An 11,592-nucleotide genomic window follows, 5' to 3' on the forward strand; every position below is an offset into this window, starting at 1 on the left:
CACTTGCTCTTACGGTGCACGCTTAGAGGCAGTTTTTTAGCTAAGTGGATATGCCAGACAGCCAGGTGCAGGTATTCAGAACCCCCCCACCCGCAAAGAAAAGAATGCCCATACATAAATTTTAGTTTTAGGTGACTTTAGCTAAAAAAAACCGGCCAAGTGCGAGTCGGGCTCGCGCACAAAGGGTTCCGTAGCTTAAATCAACCTATCTCAAAAACTATAAGAGATACTTTGATCAAACCAAAAATCGTTGAAAGAGTTAATTAGCATGCATCACCTCTATTTTTTTTAGAATTTTATACCCCGTAGTTATAAAAATAGAGGGGGGGGGACATACTTTTTACGACTTTGAGAGCTGATATCTCAAAAACCGTTCACTTTAACAAAAATGTTTTTTAGGAAACTTTATATCATTTTAAAAGACCTTTCCATTGATACCCCACACGGGTATGTACCTACATCGAAAAAAAAAATTTCATCCCTCAGTTACATGTATGGGGGGCCCCACCCCCAATTCTTTTTTTTACTATTTAGTGTCATATTTTTGTAGCGGTTCATACAACACATATTCCCATCAAATTTCATCACTGTAGTACTTATAGTTTCCGAGTAAATCGGCTGTGACAGACGGACATGACGAAACTATAAGGGTTCCGTTTTTGCCATTTTGGCTACGGAACCCTAAAAAACAACCTATTACTTTATTATATGTTTAGATAGACCCTAGCAGAACATTAAATTTGACTGTAATTTCATGAGTTCCAACATCCCATACTATCACAGCCAAATATCATCCTGATCCTCAAATAACAACACAATAAAACACCAGTTTACTTTAAGCCTAGATTTATTTTGTCACTTAGTGGTGGTGGTGAGCCTGGGCGGCGGCCTTCCTCATCTGTGTGAGAACGTTGCTGAGCTCCTCACGCTTCCTCTTGGCGCGGATGTGGGTGCCCAGGCGACGCTTCAGGAACTTGAGGGCGCGCTTGTCCTTCGACACCTGGAATAGGCAAAAGTTACGTCAGATGTGTTTTATATGAAAATCTGGCCCACTACTACCGTGCCCCAAATTGTATTGGAGTGTGCTCAATACATGAGGTGGATCAATTGCTGATTTTAGATTGTAATATACCATGGTCTTCGAACCCTATGTCCCTAATTAGGGATCCCAGGACTTGATGTTGATGATGGTAGCTGGTCCATTCAGAGATTGGCTTCTTGTATGAATAATAATAATTAACATTTTATTGTTTTTCATAGTTTATTGAAACTTATTTTAGGAAATCTTTAGAGGAAATTTGTTGTGCATTATCACTGATGAAGCTAAGGCCATTTTAAACTACACTTAAACAATCTCATTGTAATATACATACAGTTGAGATTGTTCCTACCTGAAGCCCTATTATTCACCATTAAGAACTGAATAATACTGGTTCTCTTTGTCCACACCATAGGAAATGCTCCCCTTGAGTTATACAATCTCAAGAAAACTTTAGCCTATGATATTTGTTTATCAGTCCACACCTTTTTTAAGTATAGGGAACATAGCAATAGCACAATGGCATACCTTCAACAATTCCATAGCCCTCTTCTCATACTGAGCGTGACCGACGACCTCGCGGACCAGGTCACGGACAAACTTGGAGTGCTTGGTTTGCAGCTAGAATAAAAAAAACATAATTTCATTAGAAAATAAAAACCAATATGGTGCATGAAAGGACACTCCTTATCATTATCATCTGTTACGGATATATTTTGCAGAAGCTGGTCAGTCAGATATGAACTGATCTAGTGGGCCAATCCTTTGAAAATGGTGACTAACCTTAATCTAGATTGTTTTTGTCACCAAAACAATAAAATATACCAAAATTTCAACAACTGTATTCAATTTGATTGTAGTATTATGATGTTAAATCATAGAATGAGTGTAAATAAGTATGTAAAAATCTATTTTGTTACATGGAGATATGGTATTTTATGAAATATACATCTTAGAAGATGTTTCTTCATAAGTTTTGTTTATTTTAAACTAGACTACTGTTAAAGCTGTCTATGAAGAATCGGGTAATATGAATTATAGCTTTAATCCTAAATTAGCAAGGAATGACTAAAGAATGTCTGCAGTGTTAACAACCACAAGTAAGTATAAAGTAGGGTTAGAAAAACTGATATTGAATGGTATCAGTTAGTTTACAAAACATGATCATGACCGTAATTTCAGGATGACTTATGGATATATTGAATCCCAAATTACCAGATAAACTATAAAACAATAGTTTATTATAAACATAACCTCTTCACCCTACAAGACTACATAGGTAGCTATAGTAAGGAAGGGTAGCAGAATGTCCGGTACGTAGTAATTTAACATAATACTTACACCCTTTAGCCTGGCGGGGCGGATTTTGATGGCTTTGTCTGTAATGCCTTTCCTACCAGCTGAGATCTTGGTAGTTTTGTGGCCTTTACGCAGACCAACTGCGATTTCAAACCGCGGAGCCATGCTGAAATAACACAAAGGTAAATAAAATAAACACTAGACAATGCACACTGTAACTTGTGAATTCACTTCAGGATGTTTATGTTACAGAAAAACTTAGGATTTCACAGATTTACTTGAATAAAACTTTAATAATTTCGACATACTTTTTGTCTTGACAGCCGACAAAACGAAAGAGGAAAACTTCAGTTTAGAAATCCAAACGTCAAATTCTCAAATTTCATAATCTGTCAATAGTGTCACTGTCAATTTCTGAACAGAAGCTGAGCACAGAGTACTTTTTGGAATATGTAGGCGCCGACACACTAGCGGACGCGGCTTACGGATTACGGACGCGGCTGTCAGCCGGGACTGGACAGTTCGTGCCAGATCGCTTTCGGACGTCTGAAAGCTGAATGACAAAGACGTCCGAGAGCGACCTGGCACGAACTGTCCCAAAAGACCGTGCACACTATGTCGCGGCTGACAGCCGCGTCCGTAACCCGCGTCCGCTATTGTGTCGGCGTCTTTAATCTCTCCATCACTCTGTCGCTGTTGTGAAGAGACCCACGGATGGCATTCAACTTGATTTATAAAAATATTTGACTGTTTGCGAATGCGATCTATATCGGGTTGGTGGGTTGAGTCTGCTTGTAAACATTTATATACTCACAGAAATTCATCGCAAAAGGGAATACAATGTAGGTATATTGTTCGTTTCAGTGTGTGTGCACCTTTTCGTTCGTTATGTCAATGTCATTGTCAGTGTCAGTTTTGATTCAGCACTGTGGCACATAAATTTGAGGTTATTTCAGGTTGAAAACATAGTATCATAGTAGTTCTAAATGGTGAAATAAGTTAATTATTATAAAATACATGTAAGTTTTAAACCATACAATAGCAATAGCTACAAATTCCAATTTTCCTAACCAACTTGCACGAATATCAGTACCTACAGTTTGTTATTTTCGTACAGTCCCTGAACATAACCTGTAAGTACATAGCAATATTTACCCTTTTCTTTTTAAATTTCAGGTGAAAACGTTGATTAGTTTACCAACAAGACAGGTAAAACCTCAAGATGGAAGTAGGGGCAGTGAAACAGGCTTATAATAATGAGGTGAGAGAAAAGATATTTAATTTATTATCCTTAAGAATCCATGAATGTGCACATTTTGCAGTACTGAATATTAACAAAACATTATATTGTGTGTTTCTAGGTGATTCACCTGAAAAAGAAATTGAATCAGGCCAAAATACAAGTAATACACAAGCTTACAAGAAAGGCTAAAACATTTGCGGAGAAGAAATGTCCCGAAAAGTTAAAGGAAAAACTTAACAGAAAAGCTAAATCCGCTGTTAATGAAGTACTCATTATTAAGGTATGTAACGTTAAAATATGCATATCAACAATCACAATCTACTTCAGTATGCATTGCAGCTACCATTTCATAATTTTTGAATTAAATAGCTAACAATGCTTTGTGAGTTTGACAAGAGAAACAAATTATGCCATTTATAAAACTCAGTGGACTGCCTGTATCATCATCATTATGCATTTATAAGTTTATTGTAATAAAAAGATCTTCATGTAAGTGATGTCAATTTCAATAGCCCATTGCAAATTCAATGTAGATAATATGGTGTTATGGTGACTGGTCTAAACAGCATAAAGCAGTATATTTCTCATGTAGGATAGAATATGGTGGTTGTTTCTGAATACATGGCTATCTGTGCTAACTAATCTGAGAATATATTTACTATTTATTTCATATATGTATAATTATAATAGATGTCTTACTTTTACAAACTATTTCTGTTATTTCAGAAAATCACCAATAAAGAATTAGCCAAGTTTGCTGTGACACATAAGGGTGAACTGAAAGATTATTTGAACAAACCAGAGGTCAACAAAGAAAAAGCTTGTGCTAGGCTCTTACTACATAAAACCTTGGAGGACAAGTATGATTTCTTTAGAAGTAGATTCTCAAATATGCCCATAGAAGATCTTGTCATGTCAAGAGAGGAAAGAAGAAAAATTAAGAAAGAAGAAAAAGAGAAACAAAAGTTGAAAAAGAAAGCAAAAGAAGAAAAACAGAAATTAAAAGCTATGAAAACTGATGGTGACTGGAAAGTTGAAGATTTGCCTTTGATACCAAACAAAACTGTAATGGACGAAGCAGATGACAAAATCGATGTTTCAATGGATGACAATAATGATGCAAGTGATTTAAGTGAAAAAGAAAGTGATAATGATAACAGCTTACAAAAAAGTAGTTTAAATGATAGTATCGACGATGATGATGATGATGCTGATGAGGACGATGATGCTCATCATGATGAAGATGATAATATTGAAATTGATAGTAATAATTTACAAAAAGAAGAAAGCGATTCAGCTGCAAGTGACTTAGACAATGATACAAATGAAGATATAACTGAAACTAAAGTGCAATTAAAATCACCGAAGTTGTCAGAAGAATTGAACATTAAACCGAGCAAATGTAAACTTAATGGGGTAAAGAAACCAATTTCAGAAAAGAAACCACAGAAAGAAGATAATAGAAAGAAATTACCCAAAAAAGTGAAAGAAAGTAACAAACATAAAAACTTTGCTGAGAAAATTATGTCAAAGAAGTTCAAGAAAGACATAGATGAGAAACCAGTGGCTGAAAACAAAATAGTTGATCCATTCTTTGTTACTGCGACTGGTGACAAATACATGTCTTTAGCTGAACCCAGAGCACCGGACGAAATATTAGAAGTACATAGACAAGGAAATAGACAAATGAGAAGAGCGAAAATGTTTGGACATGAGCTCAAATTCAAACCTAGGAAAACTAATAACTATAATAATAGAGATGGGTTTAGTCAAAAAGGTGATAAGTTCAATAGAGAAAGTAAATTCAATGGTTCTTTCGATAAACAGAACAGGAACAATTCTAAGTTTGATAAACAAAATGGCTTCAATTCTAATAGAAGTGATAAATCATTTGCTAACAGTAAACCAGATTCTTGGCAACAGACTCGCAGAGATGAAAGTAGGAATAATTCATCACAATCTAAAACTGAACTATCTGTACCCGAAAAATTGCATCCTTCATGGGAGGCCAAGAAAAAGAAATCAGGTATTTTACCGTTTGAAGGTAAGAAAATTGTATTTGATTGAGTTTAATAATAAATATAGATATTTTTTATATTGAATTATATTTTTTCAAACCTTACATCATGGATATATTTGGAGCAAAGGGACTCTCTATTACTCTATTACAACTCATACGATAGAAATGTTGACACATGAAAAGTTATAATATGCGTAAATCGTAAGAAAGCCTCCGGTTGATAGCAGTTGATTAGTAGTCATTAAAACAGGCAGTTAAAAAATAATGGACATTATTGCTCAAGGCCTTATAGGTAAGTACACATTAATGTTTATTTCTTAAATTAAATTAAACACAATTACTGTGGTTCATAGTTTTGGTTACTGGTACTTCAACCATAATAATAATGCTACTTTTGCGCTGTTTCTCAAGAGGTCACATTGGTTCAAAGTTCAAACCGAACTCCCTGTAACCTTCAGTTAGGACTGATCACTGTTCAGAAGCTTAAATACATATTTATATTACTCATGTAAGTACGTACGTCAGGTAAGTACTCTCACGAGCAATGAAATAGTTCCACCTGCCATTGATGTTCCATGTGTCACTGGAACATCTTCATTACCCGTGAGTGTATATTTATGAGTATAGTAGTACCTACGAAAGGAGCCCCCTCGAGTGACCTTTCACCGGTTCCTGAAGACGGGGCGCAAGACGTGACAAAAGTTTTCAACAGAAATTTGACAACTTGCCCAAATGACAAATGGCCGCTGACAGTTTGCTTACTGGGGACGCAGCGGACGCAGCCTTAATAGAACTTCTTTCATGATTATTTAGGGTGTAGACTGTAGGTACCTACCTGTATACAATTTACATAATACCTACAGTTAGGTAGATTTCTCCCACAGTCGCCCAATAATTGCAGGTGGGGTTGCAACACGCCAAGTCGTAATGAAGCATTCCTCATAGTGGCCTGCAATAGCAATTTGTCCTTGCAATTGAAACATGCGGCCTAGTCACGGATCTTCGAATCAAATGACTTGATGCGGTAGTCGAAAAGTTAGTACAGGGCAGGCTGTCTTCAAGATTTCATAATTGTAAGCTCCTAACTTCGATCATAAGGTTCCTAAGAATTTGATTGGGACCTATGTGAGAGGCTTACATCCAGTAGTGGACTGCTATAGGCTGAACATGACTGTCTTCAATAGAGAATTAATGTAACCAATCGCTCTTAAAATAGGCAACTTGAATTGGCACATATCTGCCGAAGAACCGTTAGAGTCAAACGGCAAAAGTAGCGTAGAATGCCTATCATACCGCAGTGTACCTAACTACGTACTTATTCGTCAATGCATTGGCAACGAGGTAGGTACTTATATTATCGTTTTCTTACTATTATTAACTGTTGTAATTTAACCTACCTACTAAATATGTAAATTGGTGGATCGGTAAGTACCTACTTGAAGTCTATGTGGATAATCAATAATGATACAACCTAGGTAACCTATCTGTCTACCCTAAAATTATAACATGGTGAGTTGGATTTATAAACTAAACCAGAAAAACGAGTGCAGCAAAGCATTTATTACTCTACGAGTCTACGTTAATTTTAGGATTTACCTCCTTCTTATTTCCAACCTCTATGGTCAGGTTTGTGGCACCTGCAGGCCCCCTCGGCCTTCCTAGAGGGTACTCTAGCTCGATAAAAACGAGTAGGTACTTCCATGCATTCGGTACTTAGATCAACAATATACGAATAAATATAGATCGTGTGTCACATACAACAACAAGCAAAAAACTGTCCGCATTTTGTTTACTGTTCAACTATATCAAAATAAGACCTCAGTTTTAGAAGTGGGGTGTTATAATTATGTCGAGTTGTTTTGCACTGACACTCCGTCTAGTTCGTATCATTCAATCGGTAGGAACAGTGCCACAAACTTATCTGTTCCGGTGACAGCTCACATAAATGTCTAATTTATTTCTTAATTCTTTAAGATTTTAAGTTTGCTCGTATTGTTAATTCGCTCTTGCGGTGTTTATGTCGCAGGCATCTGGTTTAATCTCCTGTTTGATTGAACCGCTAGCCCGTTCATTGGATGACGCTATTCAGTTGAATGACTAAAGAACAACTCGTCAAGTGGTTGACTGTAACGTCCAACGTCTTGACTGAACGTTATTCAGCGAAGTCGTTAAATGGGATATAGTAAAGCAACTTTGTAATGTCTGGTTAGGATGAACATGACCAGACAAGAGTCAACAAAAAGACTATGTTACAAAGCTCTCATCTCACAAATTAACTAAACAATAACAATAAACGTATCTAGATATTGTTGTTCATAATTATCCAGTTTCAGCATATTTTTTTCTTTGAAACTATCCGCCGGCGGTGTAATAATAGATAAATCCATGTTGTCACACTATTTAAACATAAATATCGCACTTTAAAGTTAATTTATTTGCAAAAAATAACAATACAAGTGCTTTTTGTGTCAGCTGTTCGCTGTTAGACGCCATATTTGTTTTATTCACCACCTGACTGATTTTAAGTCCGCTAACTAGTTGGACGTTTTGTGACGCTTGTACAATTAACGTTCGGCCTAGTCATACAACTGAATAGCGTCATCCAATGAACGGGCTAGCGGTTCAATCAAACAGGAGATTAAACCAGATGCCTGCGACATTTATAAACCCATCTAATCTTTTACAATATACAATTAATTAGTAAATAATGAGATATGCATCAATTTAGTTCGCTCTCACTGGAACAGATAAGTTTGTCGCACTATAGGAAGCGCGCAGCGGTGCTTCTATTAAACTTCGTTTTCCGTTAGCTAAAGTGACCCCCTGGCTGGACAGAGGTGGAACAACGGGGACGCAGAATGTTTATTATTGCGTGGCTCCGTATTCTACGGACAACTAGGTACCGTGTAATTTACATAGTTATTCGGGGTGAAAATCTCGGATTAGAATTTCAGGACTTGAATTAAATAACTTGTCCTCGTTGTAGAGTTTATTGGTTCTGTGGTGTTAGAAGTTAGTTAAATGTTTTTTTGACAAGTGCTTTTAAATTGCGTGTCAGTACAGTCAGCACTATTAGGGAGGGAATTAAATCATCGTATCCGTATCTAATACATCGATTATGTGTTGCTGCTGTATGCAGACTACTGTAGATCGCTACCATTTCAGAAACTTAGCAGAGCTAAACTACGAAAGCCTGCCAGATTTTCAACGAAATTTTGACACAAGTCGTGTGTACTTACAGTAAACACGAAGCGTCTTCAAGCTTTCAAAGCTCTAACGTAAGCAACCGGCCGATTACCTGATAGTACAGTAAGGGGCAGAGAAACCTGACCCCTCTCAGAAGCATTGTTACTATGAGAGGGGGGTCAGGTTTCGCTGCACATGACCGTACCTACATTGAGATAAATCACATCACAAGCAAGCCAACTTGCCCGTCAAGTACTATTTCATCTACCATCCTGCATACCTGAAGATCGCTATTTCCCATTAGCCCCGACAATGGACATTGCATACCCCTAAGAAATAATATTGTCTAACAATAACAATAATAGCCCCATAACTTGGCGCAGCAATGCGTTATCGTCACAATATCCATTATGGGAGCGATAAATCGTGGGAGTCAAGTGCGAAGCGAGCTACTAGGCTTGGTGGGTTATTCTGTAACTTTCATCGACGAGGCTTTTGGGCTATTCATCAGTCACATGTAACATAATCAACTTGTATGTCAGTGAGGATAATATAGTCTGAAACCTGAAACATATTATAACTTAACTGCCTTAACTGGTTCAGTGCCAGTTCGGCCTAATCTAGAGCGGCATCCTACTCGCATCTGAAAGTTTCAGAATCAGCCTACAGAACAGAATAACAGTAGTGTGTGCATGTAATGAGGCATTCCCGGTTGCAATCAGCGTGGCCACAATTAATTGTGGGACGCCCCTAGCCGCAACATCCAGTGAAGAGTTGATGCCAGTTGTTAGCTCGCCGATTATTTGATTTGTTTAATGTTTATCGTAGGCTGCTATTTATTGATTATGGGATAAATGGGTATAGGTACTTACAACTAATAGGTACAACAGGCATGTTGTAAAGGAGCTAAGATAGGAATTATGAAAATGTTTTTTTTTGTGATTTAAGTAGGTACTTACATACATACACCTAACTATGTTAATATTTAACAGAGAAAAAAGGAAGAGGTTCTCAATTCGTATGTAGGTATGTATGTATGTACTTATGTTTTTTTACCTGCATAGGTTAAGCATAGTATGTGGAGCTCGTGAGAGTTTCGTAAAGCTCACTCAGCAATGTTCACAGCTTACCCACAAGTCCCACCACCGCCCTCCGCATATATAGTTAAATAGAATAGTATAGAATAATATTTATTTGAGACATAAGTCCATAAATGCAAGTGTGAATATAATTTACTCACTGAAAAGCTGCTATGTCGTCAATCAATAAAATATTGCCATAGGTACATAATATAATAAGACGATCGGATGGCGTAGTGGTTAGTGACCCTGACTACTGAGCCGAAGGTCCCGTTTCCGGTTCGATTCCCGGCTGGGGCAGATATTTGTTTGAACACAGATATTTGTGCTCAGGTCTTGGATGTGCCCGCCCCCTATTACATTGGGACTAACATAAACACTGGCGAAAAGTGGGTGTGCAGCAATGTACTTCTGCTTACCCCGCAAGGGAGTACAACAGTACAAGGTGTGAGTGTTTGTTTGTATGAATTGTATGTAGGTACATAATACAGACTATTACAGACTGTAAAAAAGGAAAGCCAACAGGAAGAGGCGGTCATTGTGCACAAGTATTGTTCTAATGACGAATAAGGTAAATGAGCGGAATCAGACCCTTTCGTCTTACTATACTTAGGTACCATCTTTGCCAATACGCTGTACTTATGTGTTATATCATGGACTTATTTATACATAGCAATACAGTATATGCCTTTAGACAGGGTACAAAAAGCCGGTAGTTGACAAAGAGTCGGCACAAAAAGCAACAGCAAACAGTTGACACCGGCACTTGTTTACTCAGTAGAGTTTTATACGCTTTTCCTATTTGTTACATAAAACGCAGGCTTTTAGAAATGTATGTAACTAACAAACACACTTTTTGGAGCCTCGTTGTTCGTTCGCCCTTTTTTCATTGTATTCTTATTTTATTTGCCATTTTGGTGCGTGCCGAAACATGACAAATAAAAAGTTGACTTACTTACCTAAAACCATTTTAGTTGGATCTCTCTCTCTCTCTCTCTCAGCCTTCCGTAGTCCACTGTTGGACATAGGCCTCTCCTAACGATCGCCACCCCAAACGGTCACCCGCCATCTGCATCCAGCGGCTTCCCGCTACCTTCCGCAGATCATCAGACCAACGGGTTGGGGGGCGACCGACACGCCGTTTGCCGACACGGGGTCTCCACGTTTAGTTGGATAGAGAGATCTTATAGTAGGTAGGTATATCATACGAGTATATAACTCACGCTTTTTCTTTGCCAGATCGGTCGTTACTAAACTTACTTCTGCCAATCGTATGAAAGTAACTGTCAGTTATCGATAGTTACAGTTATTGAAACTGGCAGTTAGTATATTTAGGTACCTTCATCTTCTTTGACTTCAGGCTCACGTGAATCTTCTTTAAACTCAACGTGTGCCGCGGTGCCATTGCCTAATTCTTAATGTAGGTAGGTGCCTATGTAAAGAGGCTTACATTTTATTCGTTTGTAACAAGAAGAAGAATAATGTAGTTAAACTAGTACTAACTAAGCGACAAAACTATGGCGGGGTGCTCACACTACCATACCATGCATCACGTCATTCAAAATCTAGATCGAGTTAGGTCCATTACATTAATCCCAAATAACAGATTACATTACTGATACCTAGAAGTGTAGTGTTTATTATACTTTATATAATACATACAGGGTGTTGCAAAAGCGGTATTTAAGCCTAAAGGGGGTGAATCAGGGGGTAATTTTAAACAAAT

General features: G+C 37.5%; 2 protein-coding genes across 2 annotated transcripts; one reads left to right on the forward strand and one right to left on the reverse strand.

Moving 5' to 3' along the window:
* Nucleotides 1-829: 829 nt before the first annotated feature.
* Nucleotides 830-2,504, reverse strand: LOC105393907 (60S ribosomal protein L36; the record flags this gene model as incomplete). The annotated part of the gene is given in 3 exon segments (NM_001309155.1): nucleotides 830-1,000; nucleotides 1,568-1,660; nucleotides 2,381-2,504. Coding segments are annotated over 3 exon segments (357 nt in total). The 3' UTR covers nucleotides 830-859.
* A 695-nt stretch (nucleotides 2,505-3,199) lies between these two features.
* Nucleotides 3,200-5,676, forward strand: LOC105393916 (MATH and LRR domain-containing protein PFE0570w). Its single transcript, XM_011565738.3, has 4 exons — nucleotides 3,200-3,357; nucleotides 3,515-3,599; nucleotides 3,700-3,861; nucleotides 4,308-5,676. Exons 2-4 carry the CDS (start codon nucleotides 3,561-3,563, stop codon nucleotides 5,646-5,648), a joined length of 1,542 nt encoding a protein of 513 aa, XP_011564040.3. The 5' UTR covers nucleotides 3,200-3,357; nucleotides 3,515-3,560; the 3' UTR covers nucleotides 5,649-5,676.
* Nucleotides 5,677-11,592: the final 5,916 nt, after the last annotated feature.

The sequence above is a fragment of the Plutella xylostella genome, chromosome 21, assembly GCF_932276165.1.
Source record: "Plutella xylostella chromosome 21, ilPluXylo3.1, whole genome shotgun sequence".
NCBI classification, from domain to species: Eukaryota; Metazoa; Arthropoda; class Insecta; order Lepidoptera; family Plutellidae; genus Plutella; species Plutella xylostella.